This window comes from Pygocentrus nattereri, chromosome 2, assembly GCF_015220715.1.
Source record: "Pygocentrus nattereri isolate fPygNat1 chromosome 2, fPygNat1.pri, whole genome shotgun sequence".
In the NCBI taxonomy this organism is placed as follows: Eukaryota; Metazoa; Chordata; class Actinopteri; order Characiformes; family Serrasalmidae; genus Pygocentrus; species Pygocentrus nattereri.
This window is the reverse complement of record NC_051212.1, coordinates 52481378-52503937: the sequence shown is the minus strand read 5'-3', so window position 1 is coordinate 52503937 and position 22560 is coordinate 52481378. Positions and strand designations below refer to the sequence as shown.

Here is a 22560-nt window from a genome sequence, read left to right as displayed (position 1 = left end):
TAAGAAATATGCATGAAACAAGCAATAGTATCTGCCAAGACAGGAAAATCATTTCACTGACTAAAATCACCAAAAACAAGTAAAAAAATGGCTAAAAATAATTTAATCTTAGAATAGTAAATAAAATTAAATATATCAACTAGATTTGACATCATTTCACTTGCCAAGATACCATTTTTTGCAGTGAAGCTATTTCAGGGTGAAAATGGAAAAAATTAATTGAATTGCTGGATAAAACTTTATGGTCACTCTAGAATCTGTTGGGAAGATCAGAAAAAGTAAGTTGTCATGTTGCCAACATGCTGATTGTGGTCAATCGTTGTTGTGGACAAAGACTTAGGAGGAATAAATACATTTGGTAAGGTCACTTGTGGATAATGTGGCAAGAGGGTCACTGGGATCGCGGGTCTATTCCTAGTTCCTTCATCAGTCCAAGGTTTTCATTTCTTGGGAGTGAGGGCATTGGTGGAGAAAGGAGCTCAGGAGGACAGTGGGGGTGTCTAACAGCATCAAGTTGCTGTGATTTTGTGGTGTACAACTCACAAAAATAGGATAAAAGCACTCATATCGAATGATTACATGCTGAATGCTTTGTCAGAATAAGCTACTTAAATTTCCTGTGGCAGCAAAGACTAGAGAAGTTGATCCCTGCCCTTCCCAACACGCACACACTCACGAGATGCTGAACAGAAGGGCCAGGTGAGTGTTCCAGTTACCTGGTTTAACAGTCACTCACATAAACACACACACTCACTGTGCTGCATGGGAGAGTGGTTCATGCTCGTCCACGAAAGAAGGCCCAAAGTCAGAGCCCTTCGGCACGTGAGGGTCAAGCCATTAATTACTGCTAATCTGGGAGAACCAACTGCACACACCCTCCAGCCAAAGCCTCCCACCACAAGTGGGAAAGAAACACCGCCAAGTGCAATTAATCAGAGAAAGCAGCCACCTTGCAGTCCAAATATAGCATTGGTTTTATCAACCCAGTAACAAATGGAAGATAAACATCAGCATGGAGCTGCTGCATAGAAGAGCAACCCAACCTTGTACCTTTGTTACTTGTAGAGATACAATTAGGCTTGAACCCAACAAAACTCTGGCAGACCACAACAAAATCAGAGAACCAGCTGGAAGATTAAAATCAAAACCGTGACAACCATTCTGTCTGAACCCGACCATAGCCCAAAACATTTCTGATCCCGACTGTAGCCCAACAAAATTCTGAGTCTGACTGTAGCCCAACAAAATTCTCTCTGAACCAGACTGTAGCAGAAAAAAATTCTGAGCCCGACTGTAGCCGATTGTGGCCCAAAAATGTCTGTCTAATCCCAACTGTAGCCAACAGAATTCTGTCTGACCCTGACTGGTAGCCCAACAAAATTCTGTCTGAACCGACTGTAACCCAACAAAATTTTGTCTGAAACGACTGTAGCCCAACAAAATTCCGTCTGAGCCCGACTGTAACCCAACAGAATTCCAACTAAGCGTCACTGTAGCCCAACACAATTCTGTCTGTTCCGACAGTAGCCTAACAGAATTCTGTCTGACCCTGACTGGTAGCCCAACAAAATTCCATCTGAGCCCGACTGTAACCCAACAAAATTCTGTCTGAACCGACTGTAGCCCAACAGAATTCTGTCTGAACCGACTGTAGCCCAACAAAATTCCATCTGAGCCCAACTATAACCTGACAGAATTCCAACTAAGCGCCACTGTAGCCCAACAGGATTCTATCTGTACCCGTCCCTCACCAACAGAAGACAGATAAAGCAGGGGTAACTAGGTGGGAGAAGGACTATGAGAAGCCCCACTGAGCTGATTCCTGTTAAAGCAGTGACCTACGATAATGCACCTGGGTGTTTATCTGGGTCACTAGTATCAACCTGATTTATCCCTCAGACATAACACAGCACAGGCCAGGAGCTGGTCTCACCTCGGCCACTTTTTTCCCACAGCGACAACCGACAAATTAATCAAGTTGCATGCTAGGAGCTTAAGGGGCTAGTGCAGGGTCCTGCACACCATCCATGTTTCTGCACCATCTGCCCACCAACATGCATGGAGAGACCAGATTATAAGATGAGTGCATGGGGGCAAGCAAGCGAAGGCAGGTCAGCGTTCCATTATACCTCCTCGCATGTGTCATGAAAGAGTTCTATCAGTTGTTTGGGAGATGTAAACCTGAAAAAGTAAAAGTGATGTAAAGGTGAGCGTCTGTTGTTTGGCCACATGATATTTAAAGCTGGGTCATGTTATTAGAGCTACTTAACCTTGCTAGCAACATGGCCTTGATTCTGATGACCATCTTGGACAGGAGGGATTTGGAATACAGCTTGAGGCACAAAGCCTTCATTGTTTCTGTGATTCAGCAACATTTAAATAGAAGAAAATGCTTTTTAAATATAATATATTTAATACACTGATGATATACATTCCCAGTAACAGGGATGAACAAAGTCCGAAATATCCATTGTATTCTAACATAGTGCAAAACCATGTGCTAAGCTGAAGGTAAATTTTGTTGCTGTCCAAAAAACAAGTAACACTGAGATTAATAACTGATCACATTGATTTATCAGTCTACTCAGGCTTTAGCAGAGCTCAGTAACACTGAGATTAATAACTGATCACATTGATTTATCAGTCTACTCAGGCTTTAGCAGAGCTCAGTAACGCTGAGATTAATAACTGATCACATTGATTTATCAGTCTAATCAGACTTTAGCAGAGCTCAGTAACACTGAGATTAATAACTGATCACATTGATTTATCAGTCTACTCAGGCTTTAGCAGAGCTCAGTAACGCTGAGATTAATAACCGATCACATTGATTTATCAGTCTACTCAGGTTTTAGCAGAGCTCAGTAACACTGAGATTAATAACTGATCACATTGATTTATCAGTCTACTCAGACTTTAGCAGAGCTCAGTAACGCTGAGATTAATAACAGATCACATTGATTTATCAGTCTACTCAGGCTTTAGCAGAGCTCAGTAACGCTGAGATTAATAACCGATCACATTGATTTATCAGTCTACTCAGGCTTTAGCAGAGCTCAGTAACACTGAGATTAATAACTGATCACATTGATTTATCAGTCTACTCAGACTTTAGCAGAGCTCAGTAACACTGAGATTAATAACTGATCACATTGATTTATCAGTCTACTCAGGCTTTAGCAGAGCTCAGTAACGCTGAGATTAATAACCGATCACATTGATTTATCAGTCTACTCAGACTTTAGCAGAGCTCAGTAACACTGAGATTAATAACTGATCACATTGATTTATCAGTCTACTCAGACTTTAGCAGAGCTCAGTAACGCTGAGATTAATAACAGATCACATTGATTTATCAGTCTACTCAGGCTTTAGCAGAGCTCAGTAACGCTGAGATTAATAACTGATCACATTGATTTATCAGTCTACTCAGGCTTTAGCAGAGCTCAGTAACACTGAGATTAATAACTGATCACATTGATTGATCAGTCTACTCAGGCTTTAGCAGAGCTCAGTAACACTGAGATTAATAACCGATAATCACATTGATTTATCAGTCTACTCAGGCTTTAGCAGAGCTCAGTAACACTGAGATTAATAACTGATCACATTGATTTATCAGTCTACTCAGGCTTTAGCAGAGCTCAGTAACGCTGAGATTAATAACTGATCACATTGATTTATCAGTCTACTCAGGCTTTAGCAGAGCTCAGTAACGCTGAGATTAATAACCGATCACATTGATTTATCAGTCTACTCAGACTTTAGCAGAGCTCAGTAACACTGAGATTAATAACTGATCACATTGATTTATCAGTCTACTCAGGCTTTAGCAGAGCTCAGTAACGCTGAGATTAATAACCGATCACATTGATTTATCAGTCTACTCAGGCTTTAGCAGAGCTCAGTAACACTGAGATTATAACCGATCACATTGATTTATCAGTCTACTCAGACTTTAGCAGAGCTCAGTAACACTGAGATTAATAACCGATCACATTGATTTATCAGTCTACTCAGGCTTTAGCAGAGCTCAGTAACACTGAGATTAATAACCGATCACATTGATTTATCAGTCTACTCAGGCTTTAGCAGAGCTCAGTAACACTGAGATTATAACCGATCACATTGATTTATCAGTCTACTCAGACTTTAGCAGAGCTCAGTAACACTGAGATTAATAACTGATCACATTGATTTATCAGTCTACTCAGGCTTTAGCAGAGCTCAGTAACACTGAGATTAATAACTGATCACATTGATTTATCAGTCTACTCAGACTTTAGCAGAGCTCAGTAACACTGAGATTAATAACTGATCACATTGATTTATCAGTCTACTCAGGCTTTAGCAGAGCTCAGTAACACTGAGATTAATAACCGATCACATTGATTTATCAGTCTACTCAGGCTTTAGCAGAGCTCAGTAACGCTGAGATTAATAACCGATCACATTGATTTATCAGTCTACTCAGGCTTTAGCAGAGCTCAGTAACACTGAGATTAGTAACTGATCACATTGATTTATCAGTCTACTCAGACTTTAGCAGAGCTCAGTAACACTGAGATTAATAACTGATCACATTGATTTATCAGTCTACTCAGGCTTTAGCAGAGCTCAGTAACGCTGAGATTAATAACTGATCACATTGATTTATCAGTCTACTCAGGCTTTAGCAGAGCTCAGTAACACTGAGATTAATAACTGATCACATTGATTTATCAGTCTACTCAGGCTTTAGCAGAGCTCAGTAACGCTGAGATTAATAACTGATCACATTGATTTATCAGTCTCAAGGTTTACAAGACAGTAGTGCGTCCTGCTATGATGTACGGTTTGGAGACTGTGGCTCTGTCTCTGTCTAAAAGACAGGAGGCTGAGCTGGAGGTGGCGGAGATGAAGATGCTGAGATTTTCGTTGGGAGTGACGAGGATGGACAAGATTAGAAATGAGCAGATCAGAGGGACGGTGAAGGTGGAGCAGTTTGGAGATAAAGCCAGAGAGGCCAGGTTGAGATGGTTTGGACATGTGTTGAGGAGGAATAGTGGATATATTGGTCAAAGAATGTTGGAGATGGAGCTGCCGGGTAGAAGGAGAAGAGGTAGACCTCAGAGAAGGTTTATGGATGTAGTGAAGGTGGACATGGAGATGGTTGGTGTGAAAGTAGAGGAGGCAGTGGATAGGGCAGGATGGAGGCAGATGATCCGCTGTGGCAACCCCTAAAGGGAGCAGCCGAAAGAAGAAGATTGATTTACCAGTCTACTCAGGCTTTGCTGAAGTAATATTCAGTAAAGTAATGATATTAATCGCAGTGACACTGAGATTAATATCTCAGTATTGGTCAGATTATTTTTTGTTGATTTTATCATTTATAATCTTGTACAGGGAGCTAAAATATTGCATTTTACTGCAGATATCTTTATTTGGGAATAAAATTTTGGAAAAATCCTGGAAAAAAACAACAAATAAAACTATATAACACTTTAATTAAATCAGATGAATAAACAGTGAGTGAAATCTGCTAAATGTACCATTTAACCAGGATTGCCCAAACATTAGACTGTATGTAGCATCATAAAACGCCTTCAAATGGATCATAAGTGTATATACTGAATCCTGCAGTAATAAAGAAGAGCCTGAATTTGCTGATAATTCTACTTATTAGGGCAGAAAAAAAGACTGAGGGAAGAAAAGAACGAGCGACAGAAACATGGCTGCTAGGCACTGGCTCACTAATGAACTATGAAGCCTTTTGGTGATTTATGACTGCGGTTTCTGTAGCTGCTGCAGCCGAGCCTCTCATATACTTCCTTATTATGCACTTGGTCACATCTCAGCAGCACCTTACTTCACAGATCTGACACAGACACTGCTGTCATTCAAAGTGCTTCATATATGTGTTGTATATGGTTCACAAGTGGTTGCTATGGAGTTCCAGGTGGTTGATAGAGTGTTGCTAGGTTGCTGCTATGGTATCCCAGGTGGTTGCTTGGGTGTTGCTGTTTGTTATAGTATCTCTGGTGGTTGCTAAGGTGTTTCTAGGAGGTTGCTGTGGTAGCCCAGGTGGTTGCTAGGGTGTTGCTAACCATTTGTCATAGTATCTTTGTTCGTTGCTAGGGTGTTGCTAGGTACCTTCTATGGCAGCCTATGTGGATGCCTGGATGTTGCTAAACATTTGCTATCTCTGGTGGTTGCTAAGGTCTTCCTATGTGGTTGCTATGATGTTCCAGGTGGTTGTTAAATGGTTGCTGTTTTTTTATCAGGTGGTTGCTAGGGCGTTGCTAGGTGGCTGCTATGGTATCCCAGGTGGTTGCTTGGGTGTTGCTAACCATTTGCTATAGTATCTCTGAAGGGTGTTAAGGTGTTGCTAGGTGATTGCTATGGTGTTCCAGATGATTGATAGGGTGTTTCTAGGTAGCTGCTATGGTAGCCCAGGAGATGGCTTGGGTGTTGCTAACCATTTGCTATAGTATCTCTGGCTGAGTGGTCACTAGGTATCCCAGGTGGTTGCTAGGTCGTGCAATGGTTCCTCTATTTACTGACTTTTTAATTTCAATTTATCTTATAAAACTTAAGGCTAAGCTCATTATTAATGCTCATGATGGCAAGACCACTCAAAGACTGTCTAGTCTGAGGTAGATCTTTATGAGTCGGGCTAAATTAGCTAAATTTACTGAACGTTAATGACAACGACCGGCTACCACAGCATGAAGTTTAGCTTCCCATAAGCTCCCGATTTCTAAGTTTGTCAACCATCCAACAGTAGGCCATTAACTAATGTTAGCAAACTGAGGATAAGCTCTGTTGTCCCCCTACTCTCTATACAGGACACTACTTTAATCATGAAAGTATAATATCTACACCTAAACAATGCATTATACATTCATATATTGGAAGCTTTGAACCCCATGAATCCCTTTTCTTGCATCTCTGGCAGGAAAGCTTTCCACAAAAGTGGAACAGTTTCTTGTACAAAATGTCTCTCAACATTCAACTTTTCTTTAGCTTCTCCTTCACCAGCTCCTTGTTCAGTTTTTGCTGTTCCACCTTAAATGGTGCCTGAGGTGCCAGAATGTAACTGCTGCACCATTTAAGGTGGAATTGGAAAATTTGAATAGGAAGCTGCTAAATGAGAAGTTTAATTAATTTTTAGTGTTTAACAGATTCTCGTTTTAGATCGAATGTATCAGGAAACCAGCTGGAGTGATTATAAACACAAATAAGTCCTTGCTGGCTTGGCAAGACTGTTGTCTGTGTCGCTATGGTGACCAGCAGTCAGCACGCTGATCTTTAGAGTTTAATGGTGAATTAGCAGTTCTACATTAACTCCAGCATTTATTTTCAAAACTATGTTAGAACTAAGCCAATGTAAATACAGTAAAGTGTAAATACAGTCTATGGCACCGTTACAATTGGTTTTGTTGTAACTGTAGCACTACGCTGAAGATTGTCATCTCAAAGTCCAGCATTTTCTGCTGATATCAGTTGGACACTGACTCCGAAATCGGATTGGTGCCATCCCCAGGCGCTATGCCACAAAACGCCACAATCGATGACTCAGTGAGACTTTCCACTGGGGTGATTATGTACTTTTCTTGTTTGTTTGTCTGGACAGTTGATTGCTTTATCAGATGCATCAGGAAAGAGGAAGCTAATAGCTCTGAGTCACACCATGGCAATTAAACTCAAGCAACTCACAGTTCAGTCCATCACAACATTCAGTCACAGCACGGCTGACCGCTGTGGAGGGAAAACCCAGGCTGGAGGCCTGAGCAGGAACCTTCCCATCTCCAGGCAGGATTAGAGTAATGCTCTTGCGGAGAGAAGGTGCGGACAGTAAGCTCCAGATGGTCCAGAACTTCTGCTGCCAGGCCACACCAGGAACACGCAGGGTCAGACAGCATGGAACCTAATCCAACCTCTGACATCACACACATAAAACTGCCCGAACCTGCACGGTATGCATGGAGAACTAAGTTAGACTGGAGATGCAGTAAAACCTAAGATTTTAATACGTTTGAATATGAGTAGCATTTGACAAGAACCATGACCAAAAGAACGGCAAAGAAGCACAGCCTGTCCGGTTTAAATGGGGATCCTGTCTAATAATATACAGTACTGTTCAAAAGATGAAGCTTGTTTTTATTCAAATAATCCCACTTTTGTTGTATTTAGAGTTCTTAAAAACGAAAACCCAGAATGAAGCTCTCATAAAAATGAAGCTCTAATAAAAAGAATATAAGAATAAAGCTCTAATAAAATTAGCATCCAATATGAAGTTCTTACAAAATTAAAATCTTGAATACATTTCTAATAAAACAATATATGTAATGAAATTCTAATAAATTAATATCCTGAATAAAGTTCTAATAAAATTAATATGCAGAATGAAATTCTAATAGAAGTAATATGCAGAATGAAGCCCTAATAAAAAATTACAAAAATATTATGAATAATAAAATTAATATCTAGAATACATTGGTAATACAATTAATATGAAATTGAAGTTATAAAAAAAAAATATTATTATGAAAAAAAATCTAATATAACATAATTATATAATTGCAAGAAAATAAATATGAAGAATGCAGTTCTAATAAAGTTATCACCCAGAAAGGTTTCTAATAAAATGAATATCAGAATTTCTAGCTCTAATAAAGTTCTAATATATTTACTATGTATAAAGATCTTTTCACAGAATTTACTTAAGAAGAGCTAGTGTGAAATTAATGTCCCGAATGTAGTTCTAATAAAATCAATATCCAAAATGAAAATGTAATGAAATTAATATCTAGAATGAATTTAGTATTTCTAAAAATGCTAAAATCCAGAATGTAATTACAATAAAAATGCATATCCAATGAATTTATAACAAAAGTAATATCCAAAAAGAAATTCTAATAATATTAATATCCAGAATGCCTTGTACGGCAAAAGTGGTGATCAAGCCTAACTTGACAATAATAACTATAAACAGATTTCAATGACGGCGCATTATTTGTGATTTGTTATTGCATTAGACTGAGGTCAGACTGACTTCGGTGTAAGTGACTGGTCAGTTGAAACGTCCAGATTGCTGACACGCAGCCACCAGCATGCTCGCTTCAGCGGCTGCCCTAAAATAGGAAGCCCCTAAACTGGGCTGCGAGGTCATTATTGGGAGATCACTGCCACATTCACGGTGTCCAGGCTGAAGGAAAGCAGGCACACAGGCCGTCACTGCATGAAGAAGCACAGTTAGTGAGCTCACCCTGTGGCTGCAGGTGAACAGGTACAAAGCCCTTGGGACTGACAGGTACGTAGGCCTAGAGGCTTCACATCTCACAGTGCACCGGATGCACCTCAAACTCAGTGAATGGTAAGACAGGAGTGACGGAGACTTTTGTCGTGACAGAAGTTTGTTAATGAAGTTGCAGGTGTCACCAAACCTGCTGTGTGTTCATGGTGGCCTCGTGTCAGTTTCCACGGCCTTGAGTGCTTCTGACAGCGCTGTAATTAAGGCTTCTGTCAGAAACAGACGCGCTGAGTGAGAAGCTTTTAGTTCTACATGCAGTGGGTGCTTCTCAGTGACTGATCTACAACCTCAATTCCAAACAAGTCAGGACGCCATGTGAAATGCTGATAAACGCGGAGCCCTTAAGGTGACATGGTGGTTAAATTATTTTTATACATTTCTTTAAAATAATGTATGGCAAAATTAATGTATTGAGGACATGAGTTAAGTTTCTCCGATATTTTAACTCGTGGCCTCAACATATTAATTCATGACCCCAATATAGTAAATTATGGCTGCACTATATTCATTCGTGGCCTCAATATAGTAATTTGTGGCCTCATTATAAGAATGTGTGGCCTCGATATAGTAATGTGTGGCCTCAAGATAGTAATGTGTGGCCTCAGTGTAGTAATGTGTCGATGTAGTAATGTGAGCCCTCAATATAATAGTCTGTGGCCTCAATATAGTAATGTATGGCCTCAATATATTAATTAGTGGCCTCACTATAGTAATGTGTGTCCTCATTACAGTAATGTGAGGCCTCAATATATTAAATAGTGGCCTAACTATAGCAATGTGTGTCCTCATTACAGTACAGTGTGGCCTCAGTGTAGTAATGTGGTTGGTGGTTGGTCAGTGTAGTGGTTAACACCTCTGCCTTCTATACTGTAGACTGGGGTTCAAACACCCTACACTATACCAATAAGAGTCCTTGGGCAAGACTCCTAACACCTCCTTGGCCTCCCTGTGTGAAAAAATGATCAAATTGTAAGTCACTCTGGATAAGAGCATCAGCCAAATGCCATAAATGTAATGTGTGGCCTCAATATATTAATTCATGGACCTCAATATATAAATTATTTGGCTCATTATAGTGATTCATGACCTCAACATAATAAATTGAGGTCACAATATATTCATTTGTGGCCACAGTGTAGTAAATTGTGGCCTCAATATAGTAACCTGTGTCCTAAATATATAGTTTGTGGCCATGTATTATGAAAAAATAATTGCCATGTCACCTTAGGGTAAAAAAAAAACAAAAAAAACACAAAACCGCAGGTACAAAAACGCAGTACTGTATGTTTTAATGTATGAATTTCATTGTTTTTGTAAATACACACTCGTTCCAAATTTGATGCCTACAACATGTTCAAAAAGCTCAGATAGGAGGCTGTTTACCACTGTGTTACATCACCTTTCCTTAAACAACACTTACCATCATTTGAGGACGAAAGGCTCAAACTAAACCAGTTTTAAAAGCAGAACTTTTTGCTATTCTTCTGTACTACAAGTCTGCAGTTGTGCAACTGTATCAGGCCTTTGTTGACATGTTTTGAGCTTAATAAGACACGTTTTCAGTGGGAGGCAGTTCAGGATTTCAGGAAGGTCAGTCTAGTAGTGTTTACAGATATAGTATACTTAAAAAACAGATTAGGGTTACAATTTAATTAGATTTCAAAATAAAACAATGAGTTATTTTAACAATTACACCTTCTTCAGCCTCAATTTAACAAAATATTGGTTTTTAAATCAATTATGTAGAATTCCAAACACAGAAGAGCTCGTCCTCACAGTCATGTGTAAAGGGTGAGCAACATATCTTCAAAAAAGATTTTCTGCAATTTTAATTGCAATAATCTATGCATGACTGTATAACATATTATTTAAATGACACAAAAAAACAAACTGCAAATATTATAAAATATGTATTGAAAGGTCCCCAGGAGTCGTGTCACCGGTGTTACTATCTAACAAAAAAAATCTCTTATTTTGAAATAAAAGTCACACTGATGACACCACTTGACTTCCTTTTGCCTATTTTCTGAGGATCTATGAGGAAAAGCTCATGGTGAGTCCACAGTGTCTTTCAGTTCTCAGAGATTTTCTCATTCAGCTCATGATTTCATATGAAGCTTTTAGCTGACGTCACTGGTGTGACCGACTTTATGCTTAGTTAACTGTGAAAAATAGAATACAAATGGATTAAATTGCATATTTTAGTGGAGATTCCATGATTGACAACATTTGGTTTGATGCTGTGCAGCAGCCGTTTTATAAAATGCATTTGTAAAATTTCATGTAATCATGTAAATTTCACTGGTGTTCCCATTATTATGTGTGACTATGGACAGATAAAAAAGTGGACGTTTCTGTAGAATGACCCCACTTAATACCCCTTAAAATGATTTCAAATGAAATGGCTTTCAAACTTTACACTGGTAACAATTTGCATGGTCCTTTTTCCCTTTGGCCCAGAGAACACAATGACGATTATTTCCATAAACAATCTGAAAGCCTCACTCATCAGACCACAGTACATGTTTCCATTGAGCATCAGTCCATCTGAGATGAGCCTGAGTCCACAGAAGTCAGGAGCAGTTCTGAATGCTGCAGATATTTGACTTTCATAGTACAGATTAAACTAAATCAACCAATGAAGAGAGTTTATTGACATTGGTTTGCCAAAGCATTCCTGAGCCCATTCGATGGTATCCATTGCAATTACATGTTGGTTGGTTAAAGCAGTGCTGTCTGAGTGGTTTGAAGGTCACAAGTATTGATCTGTGGTTATGCACAGATAGTTCATCAGATTCTGTGGATCTTTTGTTGTTATTATGCACTACAGAGGGTGAAATGCCTAAAATACTTGCCATCACTCACTGAGGAACTGTTCGATTTTTTGCTGGTGCATTTTTGGCAAAGAGGCGAGATCGACCCACCTTGCTCATAAAGTATTCAGCCTTTCCTGGATGTTCCCTCTCTATCCAAACATTGATTGCATCAACTATTAAGGATGTTTTCAAATATTTCACAATGTTCCCAGTCATAAATTGCCCCATCACAATTTTGCTGTAGCCATCAATTTAAGAATGAGTGTATATTTACAATAAAACAGTGAAGTTTATAAGATAAAACATTACATATTCTGTCTATCTACTCTTTTTATTCAAATACATGTTAAAGTAAATGTATAAATCACTGCTTTTTGTTTTTATCTGCATGTTAACTACTGTCCCAACTTTTTTGGAATAGGGCTTTTATATGTTGATAAGAAGTAGGCCCTGAAGTGATGGGAAATTGGCAGTGTAATTATGAATCATTATATTTTCGATTATTTTTAATCCATTGGTTATACTATTGAATATCTCCTGTACAAGCAATGAACACTGTGCTGTCTATTTATCCAGAACATCTTGGAGAGATTGAGTTTGAATGCACTGGTCTACCTATATAATTGTTGTAGGTTGATTACAATATCCAATCATTTTTACAGTGTATATATCAGTAAGATTAAAGATTCAAGAGTTTTATTGTCATATGTACAGCAGAAACAGGCAGTTACACTGTACAATGAAATTCTTACTTTGCTCTTCCTCCATTCACCAAATTTAATCTTAATATAATCTTAGAAAAAAATGGAAAACATGAGAATAACACAAAAAATAATAGTAAAAAAGTTAAAAAGTAGTTTTACGTGCAAAGTTGAAGGAAAAATTAAAGTTACATGTGCAAGTATGGTGCTGTAGATGCTGATGTCAGTACATAAACATTCATAAAATACTGAAATTGGGAGTGAATATACCCAGATTAGCACAACAAAGAAATGACATATGTAACTATGTGCCTGTATTTGGTGTACTGCGATATTAAAAATTCGTGGTAGCACCACCGCAAACATTTTGAAAGAGCATCACTGCAATTCAATCAAACAAGCTGCAGTTTCACCTGAGATTTTTTTAGATATGCAGAGCAGCTCTGCTTTCACAGTGTCCCGCTACACTGTTCCATGGCAGCCACAGCACGGCAGAAGGAGGGGCAGACAGAGAACTGTTTCGCCCTCAAAAACGTGAAAGGTCTTGAGGGATTACTAGGGAAATGCAACCAACTTCTAAGACTGAACTTTGGAGGTGTGTCTGCAGATTCTTTGAGAAACTGAAAGTGAGTCTCCTGAAAAGAATGGAAGCTGTAATAAAGGCCAAGAGCACTAAATACTAAAAAAATGGTATATTGTGTTGTTGAGAGCTCGGTGTTTCTGTTAAATCCATTTTCTGCTTTTTTCCTGCTGAATAACTTTATGGCCGTTTTGATTGGACATTAATCCTGTGAAATGGTTACTGTACAAATGACAGAATGGCTGTATCCCTGGCAGATTCCTAATAACAAACACACCTTTGTTAACTATTGATTGTATCATAAAACAGACCAAACCAAATAGAAAAAGAGATACAAAAAAATTACCGACTTTATCAAAAGGCCTAGTTTTAACGGCCACTCTCGGCTCACTCATGGCACATCTCCTGTCTCTCCTGCTGAGCGGATGGAGTAATACCCACAACCCCCTACTATCAGGCTGTGCTGGGATATGTCTGTGGCTGGCTGGAGTCTTGTTGTAGATCAGTCCTAATTCTTCCAAAAGTTCTCAAGAGCTGTGCTGTACTTCCAGAATCAGCAGGAAAGTGGAGAAGCCCATTCACTCAAAATGATTACAGGGATGGCCTGTTTGGTCTCTCAGAGCAGAGTGTTGGAGGAGATGTACTGGCCAGCTGCCTTAGCCAGTGTTACTTGCTTTAACTTTTTCATATGGCTTGTTTTTCCCTGTAAAACAGCATTATCCATCACTCTGTGCCTTGATGTTGCACTGGTGATTCTTCACCCAATTATACTTGGAAAACTTCAGGCTCTCTGTACTACATTTCAGATGAACATACCCTTTGACTTTGGTTTTCTTTATCTGAGTAATCATTCGTTTAGGTCGACTTAGGTCAAAATGATAAGAAATTGTTGAAAGCCTTGCTGGCTGCAAGTAAGAAACCAATCACCAAAAATTCTGTAGAACCCCCTAAATAGTTTGACTGGTATGCCATTGTTCATAATATTTATATTATGGAAAAGCTAACTTCCTTAAGAATTCAGACTGACAAATTCTGTCAGATTTGGTGTAAGTGGCTAGTATATAAGTATATGCGACCAGAACTTATGTAGGTCTTTTATGACCTGCCTCTTTATTTCCTCTCCTCTTCATCAAAGAATATGCTAATCTGAAGGGAAAGTCAGACATGTTTATGTTTTTAGTTGGTAACCTCCCCCATTTGTTCTTTTTTTATTGGTATTTGTATTTTCCCTTCTTCATTTATAAGCATTATTGACATGGACGATATTATGTTTATCATAAGAAGAACAAAAATTGGGAAAAGAGGCTTGTGTGTATGTAGGTATTTATGTATTTATGTGTACATAAAAACATACACACATTGAAAGTAAGGCAGCTGAATAGGCCCATAGTGGAAGTGTCCTTGGCCATAATTGTAGTGCTAACTGAAGTACTGTTACAATTGTTTGATAGAATGTGAATTGTTTTATTTTCTCTATGTTCTTTTCAAAAGACTTTCCCCAATAAGAAGAAAATAAAAAAGAAAACCTCATCACTGCTGTGATCCTCTGCCACCATTTAATACATGCCTAAGTCATTGTTTCCCAGCTCCAGTCCTATAGCCCACCGTCACACCATTGGCCTACAACCAAGTCCTTCTGCAGCTCACTCAGCTTGGTTAGCATACGAACAATACAAAACTGGGCAGTGCAGGTGGACGGCAGATCTGGACCTGGGAAAAAACTGCCACATTTAGGTCCAACATCAGAGAAACTAGGCCTACTTGGAGGCTGCATCAAATTAGAACAGCCAAGGAAATCTGTATAGTTGGTTTTCAGCCATGGTTGGCTTTTGGAAAACAAACACCATTTGAAATCTGAATTCATACACTTGAATGCCAGCTGTGCCATGTGCCTTCCATGACTCATTTCATGTGTCAGTGACAACCAGAACCTCTAATCTGATGACATTTAGGGCCAAACACTAGGATGTGGCCATTGCTCAGTCATCAGAATTTCAGTAATTACCACTGGGACATTTTGGTGCAAAGCCAGTGTTCCATTTGTGCAGTCTGTTTCAGGATTTGGCTGATCTAATGGCAATTATCATAATCATAATTCTAAAATAACTGACACAATATTACAAACAGTTCAGAAGTTCACATCCTTCAGAAGTAAACCGCTCTGTAAACATCATTACACAATGTAATGCTGAAGCCCTTTATAAAGGTTTACATCTTTATTTCTACAGTGTGAAGAATATGAAGCTCAAACTCATGGAAGCTGGTGAATTTCCTTTAGGGATTATGGGAGTAATTCATTGAGGCTTCATTTCACTAGTTTTTAATATGCTCTCAACAACACTGACTCATCGCTCAGTGTGTCACACTTACATTATAAGAACGGAGGACAGGGCAGCAATAAATCCTAATTAGCTAGAAAAGTAAGGGGACTGTTTCAGCAGCTAGTCATGCATACAGACTGCATAGTTTGCAACCTAAAGGCCAGCAAATCGAATCTCATAGTTTAAAATATTACACAGTAATAACTATTTTATTATAAGCAACTTGTCAGACATATTTTATGCCAGTAGCAATGTTTAACTGGGCCTCAAGATGGAAGTCTTTTCACCCCAGTAGTGAAGTTTGACTGGGGCACAAGCCAGGAGACGTTTCACCCCAATACTGGAGTTAGACTAGGCCAGAAGCTGGCAGACTTTTCACTGGGGTAGCAAAGTTTAACTGAGCTGGAAGAATTTTCACATTAGTTTGAAGCAGAGTTTGAATAGGCCATGAGCCAGGAAATATTTCTCAGCAGTAGTTGAGTTTGACTGGGCCACAAGCTGAGAAACTTGTCATTGCAGATAACAGAGGTTTCACTGGGCTGTGATCTGAGAGACTTTTCACTGAAGTAGAGCAGTTTGGCTGGGCCATGAGCCAGGAAATATTTCACTGCAGTAGTTGACTTTGACTGGGCCACAAGCTGAGAAACTTGTCATTGCAGACAACAGAGGTTTGACTGGGCTGTGATCCAGGAGACTTTTCTCTGCAGTAGTGTAGTTTGACTGGGCCACGAGCTGGGAGACTTTTCACTGCGGAAGCAGGGTTTGACTGGACCATGACCTGGTAGACATTTACTGCAGTAGTGTAGTTTGACTGGGCCACGAGCTGGGAGACTTTTCACTGCGGAAGCAGGGTTTGACTGGATCATGACCTGGTAGACTTTTATTGCAGTAGTGTAGATTGACTGGACCATGACCTGGTAGACTTTTACTGCAGTAGTGTAGTTTGACTGGGCCATGAGCTGGGAGACTTTTCACTGCAGAAGCAGGGTTTGACTGGACCATGACCTGGTAGACTTTTACTGCAGTAGCAGGACCATGACCTGGGACACTTTTCACTTGCGGTAGCGGGTTTGATTAAGCTGTGAGCCAGGACAATTTTCCTGCAGTTGTTTAGTTTGTCTGGGCCACAAGCTGGGAAACTTGTTACTACAGATAAAAGAGGTTTGACTGGATTGTGATCCAGGAGACTTTTCAACACAGTAGCAGTGTTTGACTGGGCCACAATCTGGGAGACTTTTCATGGTCACGCTGTGGTTGACTGAACTTTGTGCTAGGAGACTTTGTATGCCAGTAAAAGAGGTTGACTTTCAACAGTGTTCTTTTTTATAGACTAGCTCATTTGTTATGTTTTATAGTCATTTTACGATTAATAAGTGCCCACAAAAGGAAAATGGGGAATTACATTCACCGGTCACTTTATTAGGTACAATTATTAGGTTCAGTTGCTTGTTAACACAAATAGAGAATCAGCCAATCACACGGCTGCAACTCAATGCATTTAGGCATGTAGAGGTGGTCAAGACGACTTGCTGAAGTGCAGACCGAGCATCAGAACGGGGAAGAAAGGGGATTTAAGGGACTTTGAACGTGGCGTGGTTGTTGGTGCCAGACGGGCTGTACTGAGTATTTCAGAAACTGCTGATCTACTGGGATTTTCACGCACAACCATCTCTAGGGTTTACAGAGAACGGTCCGAAAAAGAGGAAATATCCAGTGAGCGGCTGTTGTGTGGACAAAAATGCCTTGTTGATGTGAGAGGTCAGAGGAGAATGGGCAGACTGGTTCCAGATGATAGAAAGGCAACAGGAGCTCAAATAACCAACCAAAATCTCTGAGGAACGTTTCCAACACCTTGTTGAAAGTAGGCCACAAAGAATTAAGGCAGTTCTGAAGGCAAAAGGGGGTCCAACCTTTTACAAGCAATGTGTACCTAATAAAGTGAGTCTATTTCTCTCATATGAGAGAGATGTAGGTCTACTAGGCCCATGACAGTTCTTATTATTATACCAAGAGGCGTTGGCAAAAGCCAATCTATAAATGAATAACTTTTTCCAAGAAATGAAAATTGACAGAGAAAAGCTTAATGGGTGGCAGCGTCTCATTAGAGTGACTAAGGATTATTCTGTGTAGCAGAGTTATTAATATTCCCTATTACTGACCATATATTTCTCAACTTCCTTCTCAGTTTGATGTCGGGACTGGCAGCCCTGGATGCCAAGTGCTCCAGCCGGCTGGGCATCATGACCATCTCATACTACCTGTGGACAACCTTTGTAGCCGTAGTTGTGGGCATCGTCATGGTCATTATCATCCACCCGGGTGGAGCAGCACAGAAGGAGGACGCAGAGGACAGCGGAAAGCCAATCATGAGCTCAGCGGATGCACTGCTGGACCTCATCCGGTGAGAAATCACCTCCTTTTTTAATGATTCAAGGTCTACTGACCACCTCAACTCTAAAGATCTAATGAGGCTTTACATAACAGTTTCCTATCAGTTACTGGATACTTCAGAGTTGTTTGGGATAATAGCCTCCATTCAGAATGTGGGGCCAATCATATGAGGTAGAGTGGTTTGTAGAATCGTGATAGTTGCAATGATATCCCACACGGGCTGGAGATGTCCCGCATCATTGCAGATGCTCCACCACTTCACCCCTACATTTTTACACTCCCTTTCATGTCAGTAAAGTACAGTACTGTGCAAAAGTTTACTCTTTCATTTATTTAATTTCCAGTCAAAACGGTTGATAATTACAAATTTGATTTTAATCAGAAAAAAACAGAAAACATATTTAACAGCAAGTTTCACAAAAGCCTCAACAATTAAAGATGTCACATTTTCCAGTGTTTATTGCGTCCACAATTCTTACCTTTATTCCAGCTTCCAGTCTTTTCAGGAGACTCACTTTCAGCTCCTCAAAGAATCTGCAGACACACCTGAAAAGTTCAGTCTTAGAAGCTGGTTGATGATTTTCTGAAGTAATCAAACCCATTCAGTGGTGTTGAGGTGTGGACTCTGGGGCGGTCAGTCCATCCTTCAGCTTCTTTGTTTGATGTGTCCATCTCCTTTTCTCAGTGAGTTCTTGATTAGCTGCACATCCTTTCAGACCCACAGCGCTGAGTGGTCTTCTCACAGTGGAAGGATGGACAGAAACACCTGTGGATGTTTTTAGATCTGAAGCAGCTTGATTTTCTCCTCTCTGTCAAATATGAAAGCTTTCAGTGCCGTTTATCTGATGGGGGCAGTTTTGGGGTCTACCAGGTCCTGCTCGGTTGTTACTAGTAGGTTACACAAAAGCATTCCTCGTTCCTCCCTTAGAGTCCCATTCATTTTCACCCCATCCCCAGCCCTGTTTTTTCTTTGCCCAACAGCCACCAAACTGCATGTACTCACTCAGGGCAGGTCCTCAAACAAGAATCCACAGCCACACTGACCCGCACTCCTCTATGTGTCGTTTTTTCATCCCCATAGACTCCCATTCATTTTCAACAGCATGTAGCTACCACTTGGCAACTCCCTACGAACAACTAAATACACACCCCATACACCATAGGAACTACTAGCAGCAATTAAGGAACCGCATGGGATACCATAACAACTGCCTAGCAACAATTTATCAACCACTTGGGATACCATAGTAACCGAATAGCAACAACCTAGCAGGAAGTGGGAACCACTGTGCAATTCTGTAAGGAAATGCATGGTTCTAATTGAATTTATTGACAGCAAATTAATTAGCAATTATTAAAGGTAGTATCTTGTACATTTCATGGGGTTAGTTTTTCACCAAACGTGGACCTTCTTAAGTGCACGTCTCCTTCCCAAATGTGATGGAGATGGAGCCCTGAGTAGAGTAAGTATTGTGGGTTCTAATGAAGCCTTGCACTCATGCTAAGCTAATTAGCTGCAGCAAGAAGAGAGCAAAGGGATCAGCTTGTCCTTGACATGGCACAGTCCCAGTGTCATTGTGTCACTGTTCCAGTCGGTCAGTAGGACATGCTAGTAGACTTCCTTAATGGCTACTTGCTTTTAAGCCTTTCATATCAAATGGAAAGAAATGAAGAAAGACTCGAGGAAGATTAATTAGGCATTCGAAGAGTGTGTCATGAAGGATTTGGAAGGAATCCTGCTGCCGCTGAAGCCCTTATTGATCAAACCGCACTAAACCCCACTAGTCTAGAGATTTAACTTTAACTTTAACCTTCATTTTTACTATTTATAGTGTTTATAATGTTTATACTGTTTCCCGTTTCTATTACTGAGTGCCTTACTCCTGTTACTCTGCTGCTGCTGTAATACTGTGAATTTCCCCGCTGTGGGACTAATAAAGGATTATCTTATCCTATCTTATCTTATCTTATCTTATCTCAAACAACAGTGAATTTAATGAAAAATGACCTACTTCACACTGAATGAAATGGTGCAGAACCAAACCAAACACTTGCATAAGGCCACACAAGGTGAGGATACCTCATGCAGCTTCGGGCTCAGTGTTTGTGCTTCTGAAGTGTGGAGCGGATTACGCAGCTTCCATCTGGGGAGAGAAGGTTAAGAGTTTAAGGCACGGAGGCAGCTACGTGAAAGGCCCTATAAGAAAAGGAGGCTTAGATGTGGCTTTGCCTTGCGGTGGTGGAGAAGAACGGACTTGTCCTGTCCCACCTGTCACAGCCCCTGTGTATGTGTGTATGCAGCGGAGCGTGGCCCCGTGTCACAGGAGCGTGTGCTCAGAGTGTGAGCCAGGACCTAATTACTGCTCCTTACTGATCTGAGCCATATGGCCCTCATGGAAGTGATGTCTAACGACTTACCGCTGAGTTTAGCTTCAGTGCGTAGTCCATTACTGGAGGTCTGTTGGGGAAAATGTTAGCAGCACGGCTAAACTATCCAGTCATGGACTGAACCATCCACAGGTTCAGTCGGACCATCTGGAATACCAGAACTGCTTGACCCACTGTCATTTCTAAGGCAGTCCCATATAAATTCACTAGACACCACCCAGGACAAGTGACATGTGATAGGCAAATACTGTGGTACACATACACTCATCGGCCACTTTATTAGGTACATTTTATTAGGTGCTAGTAAAAGGTTGGAACCCCTTTCGCCTTCAGAACTGCCTTTATTCTTCTTGGAATACTTGCAACAAGGTGTTGGAAACGTTCCTCAGAGATTTTGGTTGGTTATTTGAGTTCCTGTTGCCTTTCTATCATCTGGAACCAGTCTGTCCATTCTCCTCTGACCTCTCACATCAACAAGGCATTTTCATCCACACAACTGACCGCTCACTGGATATTTCCTCTTTTTCGGACCGTTCTCTGTGAACCCTAGAGATGGTTGTGTGTGAAAATCCCAGCAGATCAGCAGTTTCTGAAATAATCAGACCAGCCCGTCTGGCACCAACAACCACGCCACGTTCAAAGCCCCTTAAATCCCCTTTCTTCCCCGTTCTGATGCTCGGTCTGCACTTCAGCAAGTTGTCTTGACCACCTCTACATGCCTAAATGCAGTGAGTTGCAGCCGTGTGATTGGCTGATTAGCTATTTGTGTTAACAAGCAACTGAACCTAATAATTGTACCTAATGAAGTGGCCAGTGATTGTACCTTGACATGTTAATGACCCAATGTATCCTTAATGTGTGGGCAAATGTGACTGTAAGGGACTGGTCTAGAGAAAAGCTAAGGGCTAAAAATAGTTCCCAATCCAGTCCTGGCTTCTGTATTCTCCTTTAGTTTTGATTTCTCTCAGTGGTTCTTCTTCATTGTCTTACAGTCTTGAAAAAAGATGTTTCTTCAAGGCTTGATGGAGAATGTGTTTATATTGTTCTATGGAAAATGGTTTTATACAGCAACAAATAGGATTCTGTCAAGCTTACAACAGTAGAAGAACCCTTTTTGGGCTATACAGAGCCATTTTAAAAATATACAACACATTCTCCATCAATCTGAAGAACTATTTCAACATGCATAGAACCATGGTCCTTTAATTGTTCATGGCTCTATATAAAACCATTGTCTTTACTAAAGAACCCTTGAAGAACTAGCAAATCTTCCTCATGCTCCAGTTTTCCTGTCCATCCTCGCTGGGGGCTCGTCCGGGATTTCTGGATGAAGATTTTGTTCGTAAAAAGTTTCACACAAATAAAATACAAACAGTACAACCAGTACATTTTGATTCTGTTGGCCACAAGTCCTTGACCTGATGGTTTTTGCTGTCCCCATAGCTCACAGAATGTGCTGATAAGCCAGGTGAAAAAAAATCTATGACGTTGGGTTAGGTTTTTACCAGGTTCCATGAACAAGATCCATGCTGAAAAAGTAGCTTCAGAATGCAGGAGGCCACAGTGATTTCGATGATTTTTAGTTTTATGAGTGATTCTTCAAACATAGCACATACACTATATTACTAAAAGCATTCGCTCGTCTGGCTTCACACGCATATGTAATTGAGTGACATCCCATTCTTAATCCATAGGGTTTAATATGATCTCGGGCCACCCTTTGCAGCTATAACAGCTTCAACTCTTCCGGGAAGGCTTTCCACAAGGGTTAGGAATGTGTTTATGGGAATTTCTGACCGTTCTTCCAGAAGCGCCTTTGTGAGGTCAGACACTGATGTTGGACGAGAAGGCCTGGCTCACAGCCTCCACTCTAATTCATCCCAAAGGTGTTCTATCAGGTTGAGGTCAGGACTCTGTCCAGGCCAGTCAAGTTCTTCCACACCAAACTCCCTCATCCACGTCTTGATGGACCTGCTTTGTGCACTGGTGTGCAGTCATGTTGGAACAGGAAGGGTCCATCCCCAAGTTGGGAGCATGAAATTGTTCAAAATCTCTTGGTGCTGAAGCA

General features: G+C 40.3%; 1 protein-coding gene across 3 annotated transcripts in view; it reads left to right on the top strand.

Moving 5' to 3' along the window:
- slc1a7a (solute carrier family 1 member 7a) overlaps nucleotides 1-22560 on the top strand; it is a 42121-nt gene that overhangs the window by 6442 nt on the left and 13119 nt on the right. For all 3 annotated transcript variants that reach the window (XM_017703337.1, XM_017703336.1, XM_017703338.1), the window contains exon 3: nucleotides 17899-18114. In XM_017703337.1, coding sequence (XP_017558826.1) covers nucleotides 17899-18114 — 216 coding nt within the window. The remainder of the gene's footprint in view (nucleotides 1-17898; nucleotides 18115-22560) is intronic.